Source organism: Cupressus sempervirens, chromosome 3 (assembly GCF_028749045.1).
Source record: "Cupressus sempervirens isolate cs-2001-9-10 chromosome 3, ASM2874904v1, whole genome shotgun sequence".
In the NCBI taxonomy this organism is placed as follows: domain Eukaryota; kingdom Viridiplantae; phylum Streptophyta; class Pinopsida; order Cupressales; family Cupressaceae; genus Cupressus; species Cupressus sempervirens.
In genome coordinates, this window is record NC_143120.1 from 802,093,187 (window position 1) to 802,120,534 (window position 27,348).

Sequence of the window (27,348 nt, forward strand, 5' to 3'; positions counted from 1 at the left end):
GAAATTGGATAGGGCGAAGCTTCTTATAAAACATATCAGAACAACAACAATATAAAGAGCTTGAAAAATATGAAAGCCATACAGAACTTAAAACTATAAAGTCCATCCAGGATCAATGATTTCGACATATGCAATCAATAACAAAATGCCTACATTGCTCATGTCAAGTATGAAATCTATGACAGAAAGAGGGAAGAAAAGGGAAAAGGAAAAAGTAATTGAAAACACACAGAAATGAAAAATTGCAAATTCAATTATATACACTATTTTCTTATGCAAAACCATAAATTTTAGCATACATTAGAATTTATGGGACATTCGTGTAAGATTTTTAATGTGGGTCTTCACAAGAAGAGTTTGTATGATTGTTGGCGTGTGTAAAAACTAAAAATAATTGAAACTGCTTAACACAAAATAATGATTAGCTTCCTCCTCAAGTCATATCTACATATACAAATTTGATGAGTGAAAGAGAGCATAGAACATTCAGAATTTGATATCTTAAAGTTCCAATAAACAATTTTTCCATGTAAGATGAAAGAATTTAATATTAATGGTCATACTAGGTTAGCAGAGATACAAAAATTTATTGAATAACTTTCATGTGGGTATTATACAGAAGTGTATATTATAGAAAAACTCCAATCACATATTAATCATGAACTTCCAACACCAGTCTTGTCTTAATGCAGTTGCTGCACAAATAATGTACATGTAAGTAAAACTCATAAATTATAGAAGGGAAAATGAAAGATACACCTACAGAATAGGTCTATGCATCTTGGCCAAGGCCTTCTGATTCTGGAGAGCAAGCTGTTATAGAGATAAAAATTAATGCCATAAATGGATTTATGTTCTTAAAATTCTGTATGCAGTTTCAGGTTGTAGTCCCCTTAATTATATGTGTCTATCTAGCTATCAAACAATACATTCATAAAATTATCATTACCCAGTTCCAAAAATCTGTGGAAAAAAAATCCTACAATACTGTTCTAAATCATCAATAATAAAATTGCTCATGGATTCCAGACTCAACGCAACTATTTTAGTCTAAATATGTGATCCTCCGAGTAGAAAAGTGAAAATATCACCGTAAAATAAGAGATTGTTTCTTCTAATTTACAGAAGGACATGATTCCCAGATTTCTATTCAGAAAATATGATCCGTTTTTTTCATTTCAAAGTCTCAAAAAAGTAAATTTTGATAAAAAAATTAAAAAATATAAAACAAGGCCATGGGGATATGTAGAAGCCTGTACTGTCGACCGTAGAAGGAGTGTGTTATGAGCCCAATTGTTAGATCCGCCATCACAGCGTGGGACTAGCTCCCTCCGCCTCTACCCTCACCAATTCCTCCGGTAGATCTCTAGTTGAAATCTTGATCTCAATGTAGAGCTTGAATGTAGGGAGGCTTGCATGCTTTTCCTCCTTCGCATTTTCTTCTCTCTCCAGCAAAGGGACCGACAAAATTAGCATTCCAGAATGCTAATGAGGTCTGCATTCCTAACAAAGATAAGGATAGTGGATGTGGCGGTGGGCATTCCTAAAATGTTTAAAAATAATAAACTATTAAACATACTTTAGAAATGGATTAATTCTAAAATGTTATTAGTTGGAGTAATTAAGTTTTATGCACCGAACCGAATGCGTAAGTATTCCTGCCTATGAATACTTGGGCATTACGCATTTCTTAACTAGGTTTGTGGAGGACAATATGTACACATAGGATGATTCCTCGTTTTAGTTGTGGGCGTGGATGACACTATGCCTACAACATCCTTTCTTTCTAAGTTCTCATCAAAATATTTGTTAGTTGGAAACCCATCATTTTTGACGGGCAACTTTATTGTGCCAAAACCCACGTCATCAAGTTGAAGGCAAAAATGTGGATGTTCTAATTACATGCAAACACTAGTAAGTGTGGCCACGTTTATATCCACTAGAAATGTAAAGACTCGTATATTCTTCCTAGTTGGCAAATTCAACTTCAACAGGTTTTAAACATATAATTTATCAGTAGATCTCACAAACGCACGGGCGTACTTGCTTACATTGTCGCAGCGCATGATCATTATTTTTTTATTGACAAATTGTTTATATAGACATAGCAGACCTGCATAATCTTTTCCTGCCACAACAATTTTTTTTGGCTGAGGATTTTGAAAGTTCAGTGAGAATGTGGCGAAGGGTTGCACAGAAACTTTCTTCTCCTTATGCAGTTTCGAGCAAACGATCTTATCAAAATGGATTGATATTTTCCAGATCGGCATCTTCAGATGCCTCGTCGGTATGTGCTCGTTAACCATTGTTAATTATTTTTGCTGCTATTTTGAAATGTGCGTGGTGGTGACGTTGATTTTTTGTACAGGCAGGAGGGCGTTCTTCTTACACGATCGTTGATCATACGTACGATGCCGTGGTTGTTGGAGCAGGAGGGGCTGGTTTAAGAGCCGCTATAGGGCTTTCCGAGCATGGATTTAACACAGCTTGTATTACCAAACTTTTCCCCACTCGATCACACACCGTTGCAGCGCAGGTGCATCGCTTGTTTAAATTTTGTCTTCACCACCTTAAATTTTTACTTTACACTTTTTTTGAGACACAGCGAGGATCACTTCTGGTTTGATTCGTGTTTAGAGGCTGTTGGTAACTCCCTGGGAAGTTTTTTAATGGTGGGTGAAGGATCTGCAAATCTTCTGCACTCAACTTATGCTCAATTTTTAGCTGCAAAGGATATCTCTAGGGATCTCCCTCAAGAAATTAAGATCAAAACTTCTAAGGACTGTTAGGTTCAACCCTTAGACTATGAAATCTTGTTTCCATCCTGAACATTTTCAAAAACAACAATAAAGAAACCTTTAGCTGCAGGATAGATTTGGACAAACCCTTCGAAGATTGGTTCCCAATGCATTGAAATTCAGCTGTTTAGGTCCTTCAAACTCAGCCAGAGACCCCAATAGCGTCCTATTAGACCCAGATTTGAAAAGACTGCTGCATTATGATTAACTTCAACCTCAATATCGTCCTTGAGCTCTACTGAGACAGCTTCGGTCAAGGGACTGTGCATTGCCCTTGATATCCCCTCACAGTTATTGCCGCCACTTGGAGCATCCAAACCAGCCCCACTGTCCAATTCATCCAGAAACCTCAAACCATTGCACACCATCCCACCCTTTGCCGATGACTTCGAACCATATCCCAGTTTTTCCTTTCTGCATCCTGTCGATTGTTCTTACTAGCTAGAGCATCCAAACCAGCCCCACTGTCCAAGTCATCCAGACACCTCGAACCATTGCACACCATCCCACCTTTTGCCGATGACTTCAAACCATATCCCAGTTTTCCTTTCTGCATCCTGTCGATTGTTCTTACTAGCTGGATTCATTAGCCTTGCATGTATCAATGTCCCTGCCCATGCCCTTTTCTGGTTTTCCCATCACACACTATTCACAAAATGGGGATTCATCCCGTGATTACTTCCACGGGTTCCACTGTTACAATCCTCATCTGTGGCCCCAACCAGCATAACTGTCTGTTGCATCGAAGCAGCAACCCTACCCTCCTGCCTAACATGATTCGTCCCCCATGTCACAGACAGTGCCCTGCCCTTGTCACCATCATTCATGCATCATGCTCCAGAAGTTTCACCTTTTTGCAAACCTTTGAAATTGCAATGTTTAAGTAAGTCTGCCAAGCCATCCCCATCGCCCTTGCATTGAGAGAGGGCTGAACGATCTTGGGATCCTTCACCCAAACCAGAAACCCTAGCCCCAGCGCTAGGAGGTTTCAAACAAGTTGGGAGTGCCATAAAAAATATAAATATTCCACCAGCAACGAGTCTTTATTGTGCATAGAAGTTATTCAAATTTATTTAAATTATAACTTCTAAAAATAATTCAGGATTATGAAATACTTGAAAACAACGTGAAAATATTTGCACATAAATTTGTATTAGGTTTGATTGGTCTAATTCCTTTATCAAGTGAAGGAAATAGTTTCTTATTCTGCAATTTTTAAAAGGTTATTTTTATATTATTGAACCAGGCCACAAATGAAGATCAGTTTAGGGTGCCCTAAGTATTTGGAATTGAGAGAAGCTAGAGTTCATTGCTTTCTATAAAGATGATGATTTTGTTTATTTTAGCTTTTATTAGTGATACCAGGTTATACAACAAATGAAGGCGGAGTAAATATTTGCAGTGAAATTTGAGATGATTTTAAAAGTTGTGCTCTTGTAGGTTAGACTGTAGAATACTCTAGAAATTTAGAACTTTGAGAAACCAGTATTTTCCATACAAATTGGATGATCCAATTTGTTTAATCTTTTCAAATGATGGTGGATTATGCAACAAGTTTGGGCAGAGAGAAAGGTATGGACGAGAAAACAAAACTTATTTTTGTACTTGTGCTTTAGTAGTTTAGATGCCCTAGATTTCTTGAATACAAAAACTTCTAGAACTCGAATAAAGAAGCAAACGCTCTGTATTTAGATGAATTCGAGTAGTGATCCATTCAGTCATTTAAAATGTAAATTTATTAATTTTGAACTAATTCTTAAGTCATGCTGTAAAATGCAGCCTCTGTCATATATGCATATATCTTTTGAAAATTCTAACTATACTCAAAATCTTGTCTATGCGCATTGTACCTGGCCAACACTTGATGTTTAGATTATATAATTAGAATATCAGTAACATCCAAAAGCATATGCAGGGTGGAATCAATGCAGCTTTGGGAAATATGAGTGAAGATGATTGGAGGTGGCACATGTATGATACAGTAAAGGGAAGTGATTGGCTTGGTAATTCCTAATCACTTATTTTTTCTTTTTAGAGTCCTCCATGCTATTTTTGAATAGTGGACAATGCTTTTTATTCTGGGAGCTATGAACCCATGTTTAGATTACAATTGAAATTCTTTGTACTACTACCACTAGTTTGCTCTGTATCTAGTACTTTCTCTGTTTTGCCCACAATCTGGGTTTGGAATGGTGGGCTTCATTGTTTTTGGGTAGCACGTCATTGTTGCACTTTGCACATGAATTTTTGTCTATGCTCTTAGATAAACTATAAAAGTTGAATTATTTATGTCTGTCATTCATTAAATTATCACAAAGAGATGCTTTTCCTTGCTATCCAACTTTTTGTGATTTTCAAATCTAGTTAAAGGCAAAGCCATAAGATTGAAAGTGAAATATGTTTCACTTGTGTGTGTAGGTGATCAAGATGCTATTCAATATATGTGCAGGGAGGCGCCAAAGGCTGTTATTGAGCTGGAAAATTATGGACTACCATTTTCAAGAACTGAAGATGGAAAGATCTACCAGCGTGCATTTGGTGGTCAAAGTCTAGATTTTGGAAAAGGTTTGTTTGGAGTTCTCTTTGTTGTCTTACTCTATCATTCATGGAAGCTTTGTTTCCGGGTCTCTTTGATATAATTATATTAAATGACTCTTGGTGCAGGTGGACAAGCATACCGCTGTGCCTGTGCTGCCGACCGAACTGGCCATGCTTTACTACACACACTTTATGGGCAGGCAATGAAACATAACACTCAGTTCTTTGTGGAATACTTTGCACTGGATCTTATCATGGATGATGAGGGTAAGACTTGTATTGATGTTACAATGAAAAAAATGCACCTTTTGTGTGTGCTGCAGGAACTTGTTACATAAAGTAATTCCTCCATTTTGGGTGGCATTTTTTCTTCTTCTGCAGAATAAAATGATTTCAGATATACAGTTTGGTTTGTTAGCCTGAAGACTGATTATAAGAATCATGGTCCTGGAAATGTATCCCATAAATGAGACAATTAGCCTGAGCCATTTTAATCTATCAAATGGTTTCCCAAAACTTTAACCTAGCATCATGTGAAGAAAGGACACTTGCTTTGTATGGTATTAAAAGGTCTAAAAGTATGTACTGGGTACAAGGGATTTGATTGGAGAATTCAGTGAATCTGTCCAAGGGAATAACTGGACATATGGGACCTTATAATGCAGAATTTATCATGAAATGTAACCTGAAAACTTGGAGGTTTGTTGAAAACTTTAGAAGAGAGAGGTGTCACAAACTTGCTCATCATGCTGGATGGGACAGAGGGCTTTTTGCATATGAAGTACAATAAAACAATTCTGGTCTGTAACAACCATGGAGATATGCACTTAGTCATAACCCTTTCTACTCCACATCATAACATTATAATTTAAGGACCTTGGAAAGTCTTTTGCATGGATGATACATCCTTTATCTTTGCTGTTTAGCAACAAGGTCAAGGTTAAACACTGTAGAATTGAGAAGTAGAGAATATTCTATAATCTTGTGCAACAATCTCTAGCCAACTTATAGCTCTGTAAAAGTTAAATAGTTCTTACTGCTAACGAGGACATTGCTCTTCTCATTTTGTGATCTATAAACATGGTCAGCACAGAAGCTGGGAAGTTTTGAGGAATTTCATAAGACAGTGATCCTCATCCTATTATTTGAAATCCATAGGGAGCCTTGAAAGTCACAAGTGAGCTCAAAATGAAATTGCATACTTCAAGAGAAGCTCCCGTATGACGATTAATTCCCTCCTGCCCTAGCATGCAATTTTCTGTTATTGGCCAAGATGTACTATACACTCAGTTACTGTTGCTATGTACATTGCTATAGCAATTCAAATTTGTCTCACAAGCTTATTTTAATTTTTTTAAAGTGAAATTATTCTATGAGGGAGTCACATAAGCCATATTGTGAAGCAAAACATATTACTCTAAAGACAAGCCTCCAACACTTGCTATCTGTCATCTATCTTATGAATAATGGATTTCAATGCCTCAAACATATGATAGATAGGGTTTACAGCTATGGGGTGGCTTCTTTTATTGTAGAGGGCAAATGCTGTCCATGAAAAAATGTATTTTGTATGTTCAATTTCTATTTGCTACTTTGATAATTGATATGAATTGGTTGCTTTTGATTGGTTTTTAAATAAATTAGTTCAATTTTTCAAACATGAATGCTAATCCCTAAGAGTCTAAAACTATTGAGAATCTTGTTGATTATTGATTCTTTTAAAAGTCTTTCATGTGATTTCTTGTATTTTTGATGAAGTAAATATGTTCCACATTGATGTTTGTTGGCTGCAGGTGCCTGTCGAGGGGTGCTTGCTTTAAACATGGAAGATGGCACAATACATCGTTTTCGCTCCCATTCCACAATTTTAGCTACAGGCGTAAGGAATTGGTTTAATGAATTGATCTTGTTTCGAGAGCTACTGAAGTAACAATTTCATTAATACTGCTCAAAATTAATTCGTATGCCTGCATAATTTCTGACATTGCAATTGATGCAGGGTTATGGCCGAGCTTATTTCTCTGCAACATCAGCTCATACATGTACTGGAGATGGAAATGGTATGGTTGCACGTGCTGGGCTGCCTTTACAGGTAATTATTATTGAATTCTCCATTGGATAAATACTTAGTACTGATTCCGCTATATCTTGCTATGTTCATGGTGTTCTTTTTTTTGTTCAGGATCTTGAATTTGTCCAGTTCCATCCTACGGGCATATATGGTGCAGGTTGTCTTATCACTGAAGGTACAAACCTTCTCATACAAGTAAATCATTTTACAGGCTTCATTCGTGTTTACTCCTAAACATTAGTTTACTAAACATATATTTTATCAGTTTCAATGTCAAAAATTTATTTTCATATAGTTTATTAGTTTCCAATTCCCAATTCCATGTCAATAATATGTTCTGTCTTGTTGAGTTTTTCTTTCTTGGAGATTCGTGGATGCAGTCATGGGCTGCCTTGAATGTTGTGTCGCTTATGCTTGGACCACATTGTCAAGATTTGTGCAGGAGCTTTTTTTACTGTCTGCCTTATTGTGGTAAATGGATTTGAACTAGGATGCTCTTACAAATTTCTCTCATTATAAATGACGCTATAACCCATTAGATGCCTTTATAAATTCCAAGCTTTTTATATTACCTCTCCTCTGTCTACTATCAGCAGTTCTGTGATCTTGAGTGCTAGGGTATCTTGTATGCAGAGTCAACTGCCTTCACTAGGATTGTCCAGCAATCCCGACTCACTTTGGGCTTCCTCCAATAAGCATTCTCAGATTTTGCATTGGTATGGCTAATGTGATTGATGATATATTATCCTTGGATCCTCCAATGTGTCTTGAAATACTGATGATTTTTTTGCCCCCCTTACTTGGTCTTAATTGGCTTACAGTTTTGACAAGGTCCTTCCCTCACATGTTTTTTCAGCTGATGCATGCCTATTTCTCTGTTTCTTTTCCTCGTTTTTTTTAAAGCTTTGAATTGATGGTTCCCTTCTTGCTCTAGTCCCTGGCTACTGTAATGGTTGTATGTTGCAGTCCATTTAACCTACTCTTGGTCACACTTGGACATTACTATAATTTTTTTCTTTCTGGAAAATAATTGGAAACAATCACTTGTTTTGGTATTGAGAATGTCCTCTCTGTATTGCTATAATATCTGCAACAATTGAGGATCTGACTTTTAAAGATTTGAAAAAGTTTATAAATTGAAGGTAGTATTCATTAGTTCTATGTTTAATTTTGTGCCACTTAGAGAATATGCCATTCTGATGATAAATGGGATTGGGTGATTTTTGTACAGAATATAATTTGTGGTTTTGATTGACCAAAAATTCAGGGTCACGTGGTGAAGGAGGGATTTTACGTAATAGTGAAGGTGAGAGGTTTATGGAGAGATATGCTCCAACTGCCAAGGATCTGGCTTCTAGAGATGTTGTGTCCAGATCTATGACCATGGAAATTCGTGAAGGCCGTGGTGTTGGTATGTGTAGACAAATATTTGTTGCTCTACTTGGCTAAAACCAAGAGATTCTTTAGATGTATGAACAATTTTGGTATCTTCTATCAATGTCATGTTTCTTATTTTGATGACGTGTTTCTTGGTGAATATCATTTAGATGCTAATCTAGTCTTTAAATCTCCATTTCTTATAGACGTAAAAAATTCCTTTTGTGTTGCTTGTATTTTGATATTTCCTGGACTACTTCTCGTCTGTGAGGAGTATTTAATCTTTACTTGTTTTGTTCTTTCGCTATCTTGCTTGTTCTTTCCGTGGACATCGTTTGGTGCTCCCGCTGCTGGCATTTGCTTTGTTGTACTCTTTCCAGTCCCTTAGACCCTTGTGTTCTCTTGTTGGATATAAATAAATTTATCTTATCTTATCTTATCTTGTTGATAACTTTTAATTTTTTTTTTGAATTACTTCTAGTTACTATTTTTATGTCTTTTTGTTAGGACCCTTGAAGGACCACATTTATCTCCATTTAAATCACCTACCTCCAGAGGTCTTGAAAGAGAGGCTTCCTGGCATCTCAGAAACTGCAGCAATCTTTGCAGGGGTCGATGTCACAAAGGAACCAATACCTGTCTTGCCAACTGTCCACTACAATATGGGTGGCATTCCAACAAATCACCTTGGTGAGGTAATAATGGATATCGAAGAAAGCTTATATCAACTCGAATAGCTATGGGCAGTTATTCTCTTCCTGTTTTGGGAAGCTTGACCTTTAAAGCAAAATTATTATGTATACACATTTGGGTGATTTTTCTTAGTGATTATCTTAAAGTAAATTTTCTTACATCAAGTTTTGTTGATTAAATTTCTGATATGCAGGTATCGCACATTAGCGGAAATAACCCAGATACTGTGGTACCTGGACTAATGGCTGCTGGAGAGGCAGCATGCGCATCAGTTCATGGTGCTAATCGACTTGGTGCAAACTCCCTTCTTGACATTGTTGTCTTTGGTCGAGCTTGTGCCAACAGAGTTGCTGATCTATATAAACCTGGTATGTTCTTGGCATTTCTGTTTATAAGGCTGTAAACAGTTTTTACCACAAAATTTTGCTGATAGGTTCCAGGCATCCACAGTTCCTGAAGATATTGTTTTGTACACATATTTCTGGAGGTCCATGATAAGGCAAATCTAATTGCATTACAATATATATATATATATATATTTGGCATTATCTGAATTCTAGCTCTATCTCAGGGCATTCAATTGTGTGGTTTTAATATATTTCGTGATATTATAAAAAATTGCTATGAAAAACTTAGGCTTTGGATGTTCAACATTTTTTTGGTTGTTTGTCTTGCATAGATACTGCTAATATTTCAGTTCTTTCAAACTTCTGGATAACTTGATGTAGCCCTTTTTCCAAAATATTAGGGAGGGCTAGCGGTTACTGGCATTTCCCTCCCATTGGTCCACCCCTGTTAATAAAACAAAGAATGGGAAATGCGTGATTTGTATGCAGTGCAACCCTCTATAATCACTCGGGAAATCTGAGAGTTAGCCTCTTTGCAAGTCTTGTAGATATGACAATGAGAAAAAGCTCCCACCTATACTCCCTGTATGGTCATTGACATTGTTCTATGCCAATAGTTGATCATAGTGTGATGATTATTTTTACAACTGCCTTGATACCTGGAGGCAGAGAGATCTTTGAGCATCTCACACCACAAATGATTGGAGAATTCGGGGCATGCAATGTTGGCCATCCTAGGAAAGTCTAAATTCAGAAGAGTGCCTTATATCATGCCAAGTAGATGTTTGTCCATACGGTTAAATGGGTTTCTGTGTTCTATTGAGTACGCTTAGGGCATGGCCTCAATCCATGTTTTTTCTGTTTGGACAATATTTTAGGGGTCATTGTATACGCATAATTATCAATAACTTCCATCATTATAACAATATTAATTGCTGGAAGTGCATGTGTTTATCTCATAGTTCCTAGAATCACGGTGATTCGGCAATTCAGTTCAAGCCAAACAATTTTTTGTGAATCGGTGAATTGAATCAGCGATAAAGGGTTTATGAAATAAGTTACTCACTAAATTTCAAGGGTTTTTTAATTTGCCGATTCGTGGGCGATTCGATTCTGATTCATGGCCGATTCACGATTCGATTTGGCCTTGCCGATTCCAGTCCGATTCCGATTCTTGTTACTTCGGTTTATCTTAATCAAATTGGCATAATATATGCATAAAACAGAAAATTAATGAAATGTTTTCCTTCTTGGAATGATAGTCTGATAGAAATGCAATTTTTGTTAAGATTGATGTCAGTTTTCCATGAGTTTTTCTGGATTATAGCGTTTCGCAGAATTTTATGGCCTTGTATAATCTAACCAGGAGGATTTCACACTTATCAGAAACTATCCTTAGACCAAGCCTCGTGAGGTGAAGTTATGAGGGGTTCATCTCTCACAAATGTATAATTGTAGTAGAGGTAGGAGAGTGTAGTGGGATGGCTATAAGTCCCTAACTTTCAGCAGGGATACAAATGTAATTGCAGTTAAAGTGTAATTAGATATTATCACTTAGGTTGTTCTCCATTTACTAGCTTATCCTTTAAGTTGTTTAGCTTTGCGATCCTTTTATTTTCCATAAATGAGGAGAGATGAAAACAATGATAAATTAAAAAATAAATGAATTAATGAGTGTACTTGTGCCTGTATCTTGTCAATGGAATTCCTAGGCTTATTGCTACCTCTTTTCAAGAATAACTTTAGCTATTTCAGTATGTTTTGTTTTTCCCACTATACATTTTGATTTATATTAAGTGGGCAAGACTCATAATTAGAATGTTGGCATTAGCATGTCAACTTACAAGAACAAGCAACTCTTCCACGTGTATGACTTTATAGAACCAAGGAGAATTCTATAAAGATCTTGATAGGAGAATTAAAGGGAAATGATGTATAGACTAGGTCACCCTCATGCAACTTAGGCACACCCGAATTCTAATTATTTGTCATTAAATGCATCTTAGTTTGGCTTACTGGTTTGTAGATCTGTATACCTCTTTTACAGTAGTTCAGATTACACTGCAACTAGAGATGTGAAACTGATTCATATCCTCTGAATTAATTCCCTTATGATTTCCATTCTTCATTTGCAACCTGGGAATACCAAATCATGGTTCTCTGAAGATATATTAGACAAGAGCTCTTTTAAGATTTCATACAAGTTTGTGTTACTGAAACATGTGGACTGGTTGGACCTAGTCTACACTAATCTGTTGATTTTTTTTTCATTCATCTATTTGAGGCTGTTGCTTATCTGCGTCGGAAATAGAGCCGTGGTCTAAAGCACTTGCAAATCTAAAGCAAAGAATTAACATTACATCTAGGTTCTCATATTCTATCCCAATATATTGCAAAAATTCAAGAAACTTCAAAGAAATCCCATATGCTAGTCGTAAAAGACTCTTCAAAGACTTTGAAAAGGTAACAATGGATAAGCCCAAAGACATTTACATAACAGTCAATAACATATACATAATATCTATAACAGTCAATAACATATACATAAAGTTAATAATGGATAAGCCCAAAGACATTTACATATCATGACAGTCAACTAATCAAAGAGAACAAGAAGTTAGCAAGTATAAGCCCAAAGACATTTACATCCCTTGAAATTCTTAGTCAATTATGGAGACATCTCAATCATAGAGAGGAAATTGCTAGCTGACACCCTTTAAATTTTACAAAACAGTGAATGCCATGGAAACTGCATAATTGATATACTCTAAGTTCCCAGTTCTGTTACAGATCCTTGTTCAGGTTCGTGTATCCAGTTTGTGGTTTTCTCTAATTTTTTTGGGAGGTTTGGGTTCTTTTTTGGGTTGTATGTACAAAAATTCACAAAAATCCTCTCTCTCTCTCTCTCTCTCTCTCTATATATATATATATATGCAGACAGTATTTTTATCTGTTTTAATAAATGCTGATCAGTGTTTATATGTAGCAAAGACAAATATGGGAAATCTGAATACATCAAATTATCATGTATGTTGCAGCAATTCCATCAATAGAAAAATGCTGCTATAATATGACAGCAGATGCAACTAGTAGATACATAACAACAATTAATTATGAAACCATTACATATCTAAATGATACGAACTGACATTGTACCAAGGTACAACAACAACCCTCTATTATTAATAACATTCAACTCTAATTTTAACTTAGATCCCTGCTGTAATGTAAAAAACATTTTCTGGTAAGTTGCAGAGCCCTGCAGGGACCCGCAGGCCAACAGAACCAGTACCTACATCCAGTGTGAGCTGAACCCAGAACCTGCCTGGCAGGAGGTGAATCCGGTAACATAGGATACACATGATTTAACTATTGGAAGCCTCAGACAAATTTGGCCAAAAGATTTGTGTTTGGCTTAGAGAGCAACCTTTTTCTTCTAAGAGAAACTTGTAATGCGGTGCTGATATACATATAGTACTTAAAATGCGAGTTATGAAAAGGCGCATGAGAATTACTTTTCAAATGAAACTTTAGCAAATTAGTAAATAGGAAAATTGCAAATACTAAATAAAACTTCAATTTGCAAATGAAATTGTTGAATTGAAGATTTCTATCATAGTGAAAATATAATAAACATAAATACAATTGTCAAAGGGCCCCTGGTCTACTGGTGAAGTTGAACAGTTCATGAAGAGCCCACTAGAGATAAAGTCTTGCTGATTGCAAGGCCCCCAAAAAGGGATGATGCTGCGATCATGCCCTAGGCAAATTTGGCAGAATGGATACCCCTCAGTCCTTGGTTCTTAACTGAAGAGGCAAGCCATAAGGTGGAGCCTTCAATAAAAAATAATATAATAAACATGATTACAATGAGTTGTGTGATATTAAAACAAGTACAAAATGTCAAAATTGTAATGTTGCGAAGGGAGGTCTCTAATCATCTCCTAAGGAAAACTCCTTATCAACTAGAACTATTGGACTCCTCATGGTCAAGCTCCACTAAACTAACACTAATGAGCCTTGCATTTGAAGTTGCAACATTCTCATCAATTTGTGATGGCTCCTCTAGCTCTGCATTCTACTGTGCCGCTGGACTCTTTGTACATGTGCACTATGTATAGCCACAAGCTTCCATGCTTTCGTAGAGTAGAGTTTGTATCTCTTAAGAGAGTGGATGAAGCTATGTGTATTTTTTAAAATTTGACATAAATCATCCTTTCCTTAATTAAAAACATCTTGTAACTTTTTTTGGTTAGTATAAATAAAATCTTTCACCAAATGTGGAAGGTAAATGAAATGTTATTCTATTTCATCTACCCATTTTTTGGATTATCTTCTAGAGTATTTCTATCATTTTTTGAATATTGTAATATTTAAATCAACTTATAGTTCTCTATGTAGCAATTACATGTCTATATTGCTCTTAATGTAATGAAAATATCCTATAATAACTTAGAAATTTGTTTGAATTATATTTTTATGAATGTCGTATCCAATTGTATCCATATCAATGTAGATACAATGTGGCATGGATATTGAAGTCGTGAGTCAAATTGAGGAATTGAGGGTGTTTTATATGCTTGCAGGGGGGCATGGATGTGGCCCACCTCAAGCTAGGGTTTAAGCCTAACCCTAACAAGCACAGTAATTTTTTTTAAAATTTCACTTTGCACTTGATGTATCCTGGAGAATTGTAGATGTCCCCAAAATGCTCAAAGGATGCATGGGCATCCTTGAGATGCCTTAGAGACACTAAGACATCTCCATTCTATCCGGATGTCTTGTTGGAGGCAAGGGGACAACTAGTCCCAGGCTCCACATCTTGGGGACACCCCTATCTCCGAAATGTGGGGTTTGAGGGCTGAAATGCGTACCTATGTATCACTGTAATTTTGTCTTCCTCGTTGTAGCAAAAATTAGGGTAATAAGAGGGTAGAGTCCTTGCACGTAGTTGTGGCTCCTTGTTTGGTCTAGAAGACTGCACCTATGGCTCTTCCTTGCTGCTAGGTGGCAATGACAAATAAAATCTAATTGTTGTTATGAAGAGGATTAGTTAGCAAGAGTTGTCTCCCATCTATTATGAAGGGTTGCAATCCTTTCTAATAGCAAGATATAAGAAGACGTTCTCCATCATTCAATTCATCGAATAGGAAAAAAGGATATACTAATTTTAATACTTATTGGTCCTGCTGGAAATGTACGGGAGTAGATCCATAATTGCAGCAGATGATATAGGTCTGGAAGAATGATGATTGATTAGACTTTTACTCCTCACAAGGAAAAGATTAGAAAGGAAATGAATCCAAATAAATCTTTTAATTTGTTGGCAAGCATTGTGTGATGGCTGGTGTGCTTTATCTATGAGTTTATACTGATTATAGAATATTATTGTTACTAGAATAATATCTGAGTTATGTATCTGAATAATTTCTATGACATATTTGAATGATTTAATAAATATCATAATAATAATATCAGAATTAGAATACACACACACACACACACACACATTGACACAGTCCTATTACCATTTTAAAATGAGAAGAGGAAGACATAGGTATTACCAAGCAGGGGCTTGTATAAATCCAAGCTATGGATCCATATCCCAAGAGAGGGTAGGGGTCAGCATTCCGATAGCTTTCATGATACAAACTTTTACTTGTAAACTTTAAGGGAATTCGTTATTGGTTTTAGGCAACTTGGATAACACCTACTCCCTCCTTCATTGAGTTGAAATAGTAATAAGGTTGGATATGAGTGTTGAACATAACTTAAATCTAATGAGATAAATGATTAATCCTATCATGGACATTACAATCCACACTGTATTGGGCACCCCTGGATGTCCCAAAAAACTAAACCAATTTGCTGAAAGGAATTTTGTCAAACAGTTTGCATTCAACTTCTTATTTCTCCGTTTAATGTTTTAAACCCCTTATAACTCCGGAAATCAAACGTTTATTTGTTTGTTGTGTTTTGTGCATGGAATTGGTATCATACAACACAAACAAGAAAAAAACTACAATAATATGCAAAGTGGAAATGAACTGCTGCTAATAAAATGTTATTTTCAGAATACATAAAACCAAATACATGGCAGATTTATCAACTCACTAATTACTTCAGCAGTATTGACATAATATTCCAGCCCATGCTTTCGAATTTGCTGCTACAGTGCTTTGTCCTTCAATCAGTCCACTACCTTCGTAATATCATTCCCTCAAAGCGGCATAAGCGTCGGAAAAGTAGTGAAGAAGATATGAGCAAAATACCAAATCTGCCTGTAGCTGGAAATGCAACTAAATTGCCTGATAATGAAGCCAATAACAAAGAATTCCAAATGCCAAACCCTAAGGGAATGACGTCTAGAATGTTACAAGAGAGGATAGACGTCCTCAAATGCCAAGAACGGAGCTGCAACTCACACACCAATTTCTTCTCATATTCAACCTGGCTAATGAAGCCACAAATGCTTCCTTTTATTCTATTTCCAAAGGTCCGTTCAACTCATATGGGCAATGTGGGATAAAAGATGTGTAGTATATAAAACATATATTAAAATACCCCTTATGTCTCCCTTGGGTACACATCCCCATAAAATAAATATTTAAGTAACACTTTAATATTTTACAATTAAATTAGACGTTACTTTAATAAAACTTCAGGCATTAAAATGTATTAGCAATTGGACTTCGAATAATGCGAGTGATAGCTCATCGGAAAGCTCTCACCGAAGAGTATCAAATCCAATCACCAAAATTGACCTGCACTGTGTCCTGCCAACTTACTAAAAATAGTAAGTATGCCTGAAACTGAGTAAATCAACTTCGTTTTGGCCCAAACTGGAAATGAGTAGGCCAAAACACTCCAGGATCCCATTAAACCCTTCGTTAGCCCTCGGGACCATGTAGAACAAGGCTAACACACACACACACTTGGTCAACTGCTAAAATGGGGACATTACACAAACCCTAATCAAGAAATGTAAGATAAATATAGTAAAGTCCCGACAAGAGTCATTATAGGATGGGCTGTTTGTCCTTTTCAAATGGCCTCATAAATGTACACTATTGGGTTTTACTCCCCATTCATCAAGTGCAAAACCCTTACTAGTGGCTTTATTACCTACAATGTTTAGAGTACAAACAAATTTAAGATACAACCTAACGAAACAAATATTTGTAAAGCTCAAAATTAAAGGATTCAATTTGAAAGTTAAATTGAATTTTGAAGTTGCCCTGACAATTTTTAAAGCTCTCTTTGCAAGGACATCATCAAAAATTGTTTTTGTGACCCTCTCTCCAACAATCTTCTTTAAATAAGTTGAGTTTAGCCATGCTTGACTCACATCTTCTTCGAGACAGTCAATAAACTAGAAATGCTTTGCCATATTAGACAATTAGTTGAGAGCCATGTGGCACCTGATCACACAATCTCTCTCTTCCTCTGTTGTGATCTTTCATCAAACTTAGAACCTGTGGGTGATTGAAGATGTTTTTCTCTAATATTTTGTGCATATTATATAAAGTCTCACCCAATCAATTTTGCTTATATCCTTTAAAACAAGGTCTGCACAAGTGGTTCCAAAGAGCGTAGGATACCTTATTTGAAGCAATCTTCTGTCTTCCACATATGTTGTGTTGTTGGTAGCAATTTTAATGAGATTGTTTTTATGTCTACCTTAAAAACAACCTCCTTCAACATTGTTGTCCTGCATTTTGTCACCACAAAATGTAGGTAATAGTACAAAACTTTTCCAACATAGTTTTGCATTTTTCTAAGCTAGTTCATTATTTAATTGGCTAACATTGATCAATCAATTGACTCTAATTGATATAATGAATCCTTTTGCTAAAGGCTTTTGTCAAGTCTTTTTAGTTTTTTTGTTTGTTGAGCCCATGCTTGATTTTTGAAGCCTTCACCGTCCTTTTAAGCGTTTTTGAGTGTGTTTGTTAGCTTTTGGTCTTTTGGTTTTGCTCAAATCATTGCTTTTGGCTTTCCCTTCAATTCAGTCTATCTTAGGGCTAAATCGGAGTTGGCAATCAAAAGATATGACCATTTTAGTGCCCAAAAGGTAGACTGTCCAGATGCAATTGCATAATTTAAAATATCATCTTATATTTTAATGTTGACATTCACTTTTTGTAAATATAACATAAATTGACTTTATGTTGCACACTTGCTCATAGATATGCCATGAAAAGTGCATTTTACCTTTAAATATGATGAAAACTCTCATTTTCACACATTTAGATTTTCCGCAAACTCCAAATTCGAATTTGCACTTGAAAGCGACTTGCTTATTGACATGTTTGAGTCTAAGATCAAAGGTATGTGTTTGTTTTGTGCTTGCTTTCAGTTTTTGTTTGCTTGCTTTCTCGTTTTTCTTCTTTTGGAAGAAGTTGCAAGTTCTTTCCCAAGAACTTAAGTGCATTTCACTTCACTCCACTTTTCACTTTTTCATGAAGTGCATCATTTCATTCCATATCCACCATTACATGCCATAACATATTGCATCTCATTCTCCACATGCCATTACATGTAATCTCACCCTCCATCCGCACTTACATGTAATCTCATTCTTCATTCCCACTTACACGCAATTCCATCCTCTGAACCTAATTGCATGTTCAAATCAAGTCACAATTACATGTAAATCACTTTACATGTAATTGCATCCAGAGAACCCGATTTGGCTAAAGGTCACTCTTTAAAAGTCAAAAAACATCATTTGCACGCATCCCTATGCACCTATCTTGCAATTCTTGGCCATACCCACAAAAACCAATTATTGCTATTACATCCCAATTTTCAACCCAATTTAAAATGTTCATATAGCCATTGAGGTTCACATGAAGTTAGTTGACAGTTAAATTTGTTATAATCCTGTGAAATGGTAAGATGGTTAGTTGTTATAATTTCATGTGAAGATAACATGCTAGATGATTATTTATCATGAATTCATGGAATTGAAGAGACGGTTAGCCGTTATGATTATTTATGATTAATAACTTGTTATGGTAATATGATTTAATTGCGGAGAACTTCCTTGTAGGGAGCACGTCAAAGGGGTGGAAGCATTTTCAGAAAAGATTTGGACACAGGAGCATCATCATCACTGGGCAAATGGGTATGAATTGTGAATCACCTTGGTTGAGGACCTAGCGAATTCATAACGGGATACACCCATTAGTCACGCATGAGCTATTAAATAAACATTTAAAATATTAATCATTTTAACTTAGTTAATGCATACCTCAAATGGCTGTTGGTTGACTTTTCCACCACATCATTTAAAAGTGACATCATAATATTATTTTTATACAAGATTTTATTTATTTAATACGTACATTTAAATGCATGTACAAGAAGATAAAATAAATCTTCCAAGATGAAACATGTGTTTAGATATACATATTTAAAAGGTACAACTTTGGATAAACATTCAATATGTGCCATTTTAATAAAATATATTTACGTGCAAGTAAATAAATATGTTTATATTATTATTTTGATTTGTAACCTTTCAAATACTTTTTCTTATTTATTCAATTCTTTATTTGAAACCGAAACGCACATTTGGCATATTATTTGGTGTCTAAGAGCCAAGTCTCTTCTTTTTATGCTACAACGTCTTGGAAGCCAAAGAGACATATAACCTCCTTATATTATGAAGTTGAGAGAGGTGGAAGACATAATTTTTTCATCACCCGACTTCCTTGTTTTCACCCCAACTTCTTTCATAATACCCAACCACGGTTTTCATAACACTCAATATCTTTGCAGCATACCACTTAGTAATCATTGCATTATTTCCCTTCCACAATGTCCTTGCTATGCTGATGTTCTGCTGAAATCGTGAACAATAATCACACTGAGCATTAGCGTTCAATATCTCTTCTGTAAAGAGTGAGGCAGATTGTTAGCGTCTAACAAAACTCCATTTTTTTTCTAGATTATACCAGGTTATGTGGTTATCCAAAATCCAAGCATTGCAATACGTTTTCTTTATCAGTTGTTACAACATTTCGATTTATATAGCAGTAAGCTACAGTTTATATCATGATGCAAATCATCTTGCTTAATATCATAAGTTAGACCTTCTCTAAGTTAGAGTTGTTTATGGAAAATACAAGCCAAGTAACCATGTTATGAAATCATAATATTATCTATCCCACTGAAAGTTAGAATCAAATGATATTTTTCTGCAAGTCTTTAAGAACAAATTCTTCAAATCAGAGATTGTGATAAGCTGGAAACATATAATATTCATGAATCAGTTGAGGATCAACGGACAAAGTTGATTGCTTTGAGATTCAGACACCTGGGACTCACCCGACTGTATAGCCAAGGAAGAGGTGAGATAGAAATCTGCATTAAAAAGAAATGAAAATCAGATATGACATAACAATACTAAATTATTTGAAAAAGGAAAATCATTTAATAGTTCATGCATGTTCATACTTATTGTTCCCCTGTTGTCAAGTCGAGTGGTGTGATTAAGTACTAGGAATGCACAATGGTTGACAAGGTGTTCCATGTTAATTTCGGGTAGGGAGGGCCTTTCTAGTTAGAGAAAGTGTGGGGATAAGTTTAAGGTCCGTGGTTGGGTGGTTAAGCCTCTGACAATGTTTCTCCTCTCCATGAGATGTCAAGACATGCATTAGATAAAGATAAGTTGAGCATTCAAACATTTATTGGTAACACGCATTTTTACTTTTATGATATTTACACAAGTAGAAGATATGATGGATTAATTTATATCGTTGAATTCAGTTATTTCCTTTAATGAAAGAAACCTGTCTTGTCAATGTATTTGGTAACCATTTAGATCGGTTGACCTTCCAACTGAATATGGAATATATCTATAGAATTGTTATTTTAGTTGTTCATTTATAAGAATAATGATCATGAACATATCTTCCAATCTTATGTTATTGCCATAGTGAGCAATAGGAAGAAAAAGAATGAAACAAAGGTATCTAACGCCCCAATGATACAGTGGTATTCGATGCTCTAAATGATACAGTGGTATTTGATGCCCCAAATGATACAGTGGTATCTGATGCCCCAAATGATATAGCGGTATTTGATGTCCCAAATGATACAGCAGTATCTGATGCCCTAAATGATACAATGGTATCTGACACCCCAAATGATACAGTGGTATCTGATGCCCTAAATGATCCAATGGTAATTGATGCCCTAATTGATACAGCGCTATGTTATGCCCTAATTGATATAGTGGTATTTGATGGTAATTATCATTTGATTTTGATATAGTGTTATTGAATGGTAATTGTCATTTGATCCTAAGTGATATTTGTGAACTAACTTGGGTGGCTATAGAAGCATCCCTAGATTGATTTCGGTTTTCGAATTCCATGGTATGCAGATTTTAATTTCCATAGTAAATTCATTGATGGTGTTTTCAATTCTTAGTTATGAAATTTCGTTTAAGTGATTGTAACCGTTAATCCCATTCACATGAAGTAACTGATATAACTATCTTCCTATGAAAATGAAGTAATCACTGTATTTCGTTGATATGTTAGTTATTAGTTAATACCTAGGAAAAAGAGGTTGTTACAATTGATCACATGCAATCCATCCTTCTAAGTCCGACTTTGGCCATCATATGTGTTCCATAAGTGTCTAATCCATATTCTGAACACTCATCCCTCATGGATTTGTCATTGTAACTCAAATCCAAAAGTTTTCATGGATCCAATCTCATTGGAATATGTTTTCATCTTCATGTTGCTGCGCACTTTTCAAAATATGTTAGAACTTCTTCAAAGAAAAAACATGCTTTGATTCTTAGGATGCAAGTAATTCATTTGGTCTCCATTTTCCCAATGGCTATTTGAGAACTTGAATTTGCTTGAGAATATGCCAAGCACTTTGCATAAAAAAAAACAAAGAGTTGAAGGTGTTGATAGAAAGTTGTTTTGAGTTTACATCCGGAGACCATTGAGAAGGTTTTCAAAGTGTCAGAGACTCTAGTTTGTGCTAATCTACAAAGAGAATTCATGACAACTTGAATGAGAAAAAACTTTGCATAAAAAAGAGAGAGTTGAAGGTGTTGATAGAAAGTTGTTTTGAGTTTCATCCAAACACTATTGAGAAGGTTTTCAAAGTGTTAGAGACTCCAGTTTGTGCTAATCTACAAAGGAGAATTCATGACTACTTGAACGAGAAAAAACTTGATCACATTAAGATTTCAAATGACAATGAATAATTCATCAAAGAGAGTCAGAGGCTATCAAAAGACAGAACACCATGATTATCAAGGTGAATGCAGTGACACAAAAATATAGGAACTCCCGATCTTGTGATTATTTGGGATTGCATCATCAAGTACAAGGCCCTTCAGAGCAATCCTTGGGATTGTTTCAATTCTCTTCTGTCTTCTTCCTTCTTTAGTTTTCATGTTTATAGTTGGAGAGAATGGATTTGATGCAGGAGCATCCAGAGGTATAAAGGCAATCCTGTGTCACCCAAAAAAAATGTACTTAGAGTTAGTTTCTGTTTCATGTCTTTACATTTTTGGATACCCATTTGGGTCAAATAAAGGTTCCAACTCTCACAGTTCCACTATCAGTGTGTTTCCACTATCAGTGTGTTTGAAAATCCCAAAAAAATAAGAGCATGCAATTTGGTCATCATTTTGGTGACCTAGAAGGTGTGAATTGGCCAGATGAATGTAATCGTGATTTAGAGCATTCCAGAAAAAGAATCAGGTCAAAAGGCCCCACGGTTTGAAAGTTATTGCAGTTTTTCGAGTTCTGGAGACCTCCTAATAATGCTTCGAAGTCAGGTTAGGGGCATTAAATGACCTCGAAAAGGGCCGAAAAATGGGGGACGAGCGAAGCTTGTCAATAAGGCTATAGAGCGCTTCGAGAGCTTTCCGAAAATGTAAACGGTTCGTCGATCGGAGCTACGGTTCAAAAGTTATGCCTCCCGGAAGTTCAGTTACCGTTTCTGGATTCTTCTAGATTTGCACCGACTTCTAACGCAGCTTCCGGAACCTTCTATTTGGTTAGTGGATGCCTACTAGCACTTTCTAGAATGTAAGCCTAGTCCTTAACCCTCCGGGGTCTATTTAAGGAGATTTCTGGCATTGTAAAAGGCAGTTCGGAGTGGAGTTTGAGAGGAGGTACCATAAGGAGAAATTATCTCTAGATTTATGCTATTGTAAGCCCTTAGGGCATGTTTTGAAGTTCATTTTCCTGTACTGTTTGTACTAGCTTATTTTCTCAGTTAATATAATTTCCCTTTTCTGTTGTTTCCATTCTGTTCTTGGGTTGTGTCCCCATCAAGTGGTATCAGAGTGGGTTTTCCTGAGTGTGTAGACAGAGCGCCGACTGTGAGGTAGTTTGCACTAGGACTGTGTGGTTGTGGGTTCGAGTTAGAAGATGCCTCCACGAAGAGAGCGTGGCGGAAGGGCCAGAGCTATTAATCCTGAGGAGGTTAGAGCCCTCCAGAGGCAGGTACAAGCATTGCAAGAGGAGCTTCGTAGAGGAGCAAATGTTGCCGCAGGTGACAACAGTGAGGATGACAATGAAGAAGAAGTAATGGGACCAGAAGAGGAAGTTGACAGAGAAGTTCCAAATCCTGTAGAGGAAAGGCTTTTTAGGGCCATTACTAAGTTTGAAAAAAGACCTACAATTGAAGTGGGTGTATTTTCAGGAAATCTGAAACCAGATGAGTTGATCGATTGGATCAATGAACTGGAAGAATACTTTGAGTATGAGGATATTAGGGACCCAGATAGGGTTAAGTTTGCAAAGGCCAAACTGAAAGGTCATGCCAAAATCTGGTGGCAAGAGGTTCAATTGGAAAGAAATAGAAGAGGAAAGGAGAAGATCACAAGATGGGATCGCATGGTGGACAAATTGAAGAAGCAGTTCATTCCTGTGGACTACGAGCTGGATCTGTTTAAAAAGATGCATGCGTTAAAGCAAGCAGGAAGATCAGTCCAAGAATATACAGAGGAGTTTTACCGACTCTTGATTAGAGCGGGACATGCAGAAGCAAATAAGGAGAAGGTTGCTCGTTATATCAGTGGGTTGCGATCTAGCATCCAGGAGGAATTAAGCCTGGTAAGAATGACCGGTGTTGAAGAGGCATACTAGTTTGTCCTACGAGTTGAAGAGAAGTTGAATAAAAGGTTTGAAGGAAGACAAAGAGGGCGCGGTCAAGGAGGAAGGGGAAGCGGTAGATCATCTGGAGGCCGCTATGAAACCCAAAAGAAAAATGAAGATGTGGGTACTAGTAGAAACCAGAGGAATGAGGGTTTCAACCACTCCCATGATAAAGACTTTGGAAATCAAAGAGGAAGAGGTAGAGGATGTGGACAAGGAAGAGGAAGCTTTCGTGGTACCTGTTTCCATTGCAATGAAGAAGGTCATCGTGCCTTTGAATGCCCCCAATGACAAGGAAGGACAGATAGGAGAGCTGAGGGCCAAGCTAGGGTTGCTCATGTGGATGAGGATGCACAATCATCACATTCAGAGGATGCAAAAAGAGGAGAGACCTTGGTAAATGAAAGAGTCCTACTAAGTGGTGAGAATGAACCAAGACAACGGAGGAGTTTGTTTCATACTAGATGCAAGTGTGAGGATAAATGTTGTGATGTGATCATTGATGGTGGTAGCATTGATAACCTGGTATCAGAAGAGATGGTCTCTAAGCTGAAGCTCAAGAAGGAGAAACATCCCCAGCCCTATCGGATTTCTTGGGTAAAAGATGATCATAAGGTCCTAGTAAGTGAACAATGTTTAGTAAAATTCAAAATTGGAAGTTACCATGATGAAGTTCTCTGTGATGTTATTTCGATGGATGTTTGCCATCTATTGTTGGGTAGACCATGGCAATTTGATAGACATGCAGTGCATGATGGACATGCAAACACATACTTTCTGACAAAGGATGGAGTTCGCCACAAATTGAAGCCCATGAAAAAGGAAGGTGAAAAGGTATGTAGCAGTGCTAGGATTTGTCTTGTTGATGGAAGGAAGTTTTTAGATGGCATGAAACGTAAGCATATGTGCTATGCTTTGATTCCGAGGAAAGATAAAGAAGGTAGTAGTGAAATACCACTTGAAGTTTCAGATTTACTAGGGGAGTTCGGAGATATTATCTCTGATAATGTTCCAGATGGATTGCCACCAGTAAGGCAAATTAGTCATCAGATAGATCTGATTCCAGGAGCTAGTTTGCCGAACAAGGCTGCTCACAGGATGACTCCTACTGAAACAGAGGAGCTAAATAGACAAGTTCAGGAGCTATTGAGGAAGGGCTTGATTCGAGAGAGACTGAGTCCATGTGCAGTACCTGCAGTACTCGCACCAAAGAAGGATGGAGAGTGGAGGATGTGTACAGATTCCCGAGCTATAAATAGGATAACCATCAAGTACCGGTTTCCTTTGCCAAGGATGGATGATCTTATGGACTGTTTGAGTGGAGCTCAGTACTTCACAAAGATAGATCTCAAGAGTGGCTATCATCAAATACGGATTCGAGAAGGAGATGAGTGGAAAACAACCTTCAAGACCAAGGAGGGTCTTTATGAGTGGTTAGTCATGCCCTTTGGATTGACGAATGCCCCAAGCACCTTCATGCGGCTCATGAATGAGGTACTTAAGAAGTTCTTGGGAAAATTTGTTATTGTCTATTTGGATGATATTTTAATTTTCAGCAAGACTTTGGAAGAACATTTACTGCATATTCGTAGTGTCCTTGAAAGGCTAAGGGAAGAGAAACTGTTAATTAATCTAAAGAAGTGTATCTTTGCAAAAAAGGAGTTAGTCTATTTGGGGTTTGTTATATCACCTGAAGGTCTTAAAATGGATCCAGAGAAGGTAAAAGCCATCTTGGAATGGCCTACTCCAAGGTCTGCTACTGAGGTAAGATCATTTCATGGTCTGGTTAGTTTTTACAGGAAGTTTATTAAGAATTTCAGTGGCAGATGTGCACCCCTAACTGATACAATAAGAGGGGATAGAAAAGAGTTCAAATGGACTACAGCAGCTGCGAGAAGTTTTGAATTGCTGAAGAAGAAGGTGACAGAACAGCCTGTGTTGGCACTTCCAAATTTTAGAAAAGTGTTCCAGGTGGATTGTGATGCTAGTGGCAGCGCTATTGGGGCTGTATTAAGCCAAGAAGGTAAGCCTATTGCATATTTTAGTGAAAAATTGAATGATGCAAAAAAGAAGTATTCTGTTTATGATCAAGAGTTCTATGCAATAGTTTAGGCCTTAAAGAAATGGAGGCATTATTTATTGCCAAAGGAATTTGTTTTGTATACTGATCATCAGGCATTACAGTACCTAAATAGTCAAGGTAAATTGAATTAGAGGCATATGAAGTGGGTAGAATTCTTGCAGAGTTATACATTTGTGTTGAAGCATAGAAGTGGAAAATCTAACAGGGTTGCAGATGCACTAAGTAGGAGATAGTCACTACTTACAGTAATGCAGGTTGAAGTAGTTGGCTTTGATGAACTCAAGAATTTGTACCCTGAGGATCCGGATTTTGCTGAAGCATGGAAAGCTTGTAAAGAGCTTGTTGCTGTAGATAGAACCAAGTGGTTAGATTGTTTGATTCAGGATGGCATGTTGTTCAAAGGTAGTCAATTATGCATTCCAAGGAGTTCCATGAGGGAAAATCTGATTAAGGAGAAACACAGTGGAGGGATGGCAGGACATTTTGGTCGAGATAAGACCATTGCCATTCTTAGAGAACATTATTTTTGGCCTCAAATTTCACAGGATGTGAAGGAGTTCGTACAAAGTTGCCAGGTTTGCCAAGTTGCCAAGGGGTTTAGTCACAATACTGACCTATATCAGCCGTTGCCTGTTCCATCAAGGCCATGGGAGGACATAAGTATGGATTTTGTTCTTGGATTGCCAAGGACACAAAGGGGTAATGACTCAGTATTCGTGGTGGTTGATAGGTTCTCCAAAATGGCACATTTCATTCCATTCCACAAAACTCATGATGCTGTCCATATTGCAGACTTGTTTTTCAAAGAGGTGGTAAGACTACATGGTCTTCCAAGGAGTATAGTTTCTGACAGAGACACTAAATTTGTGGGGTATTTCTGGAGGACATTATGGAAAAAGTTGAGAACATACTTGAAATTCAGTTCCACGCATCACCCACAAACTGACAGCCAAACAGAAGTGGTAAACAGAAGTCTGGGCAATTTGCTGAGATGCTTAGTTGGGGATAAGCCCAAGGGATGGGATTTGATTCTACCACAAGCAGAGTTTGCTTACAATAACTCTATAAACAGGAGTACTGGAAAATCACCATTCCAAATTGTATATGGGAGTAGCCCAAGGACTGCACCAGAGCTGAGGAAGATAGAACAAGGGGAGAGGACAAGTGCTGAAGCTGAGGAATTTGCTGAACATATCAAGCGTCTACATGAGGAGGTTCAAGCACACATTACAAAGATGAATCAAGAGTATAAAGCTAGGGCTGATCAAAGGAGAAGACATAAGGAATTCCAAGT

The 27,348-nt window shown here is 36.8% G+C and overlaps 1 protein-coding gene across 1 annotated transcript in view; it reads left to right on the forward strand.

The window, feature by feature from the left end:
• The first annotated feature begins 2,025 nt into the window (after nucleotides 1-2,025).
• LOC149569226 (succinate dehydrogenase [ubiquinone] flavoprotein subunit, mitochondrial-like) overlaps nucleotides 2,026-27,348 on the forward strand; it is a 77,141-nt gene continuing 51,818 nt past the window's right edge. The window contains exons 1-11 of the mRNA XM_089821976.1: nucleotides 2,026-2,287; nucleotides 2,369-2,536; nucleotides 4,714-4,801; nucleotides 5,217-5,363; nucleotides 5,463-5,603; nucleotides 7,130-7,215; nucleotides 7,336-7,428; nucleotides 7,519-7,582; nucleotides 8,675-8,818; nucleotides 9,292-9,479; nucleotides 9,671-9,845. Coding sequence (XP_089678102.1) covers nucleotides 2,177-2,287; nucleotides 2,369-2,536; nucleotides 4,714-4,801; nucleotides 5,217-5,363; nucleotides 5,463-5,603; nucleotides 7,130-7,215; nucleotides 7,336-7,428; nucleotides 7,519-7,582; nucleotides 8,675-8,818; nucleotides 9,292-9,479; nucleotides 9,671-9,845 — 1,405 coding nt within the window. The 5' untranslated portion in view covers nucleotides 2,026-2,176. The remainder of the gene's footprint in view (nucleotides 2,288-2,368; nucleotides 2,537-4,713; nucleotides 4,802-5,216; nucleotides 5,364-5,462; nucleotides 5,604-7,129; nucleotides 7,216-7,335; nucleotides 7,429-7,518; nucleotides 7,583-8,674; nucleotides 8,819-9,291; nucleotides 9,480-9,670; nucleotides 9,846-27,348) is intronic.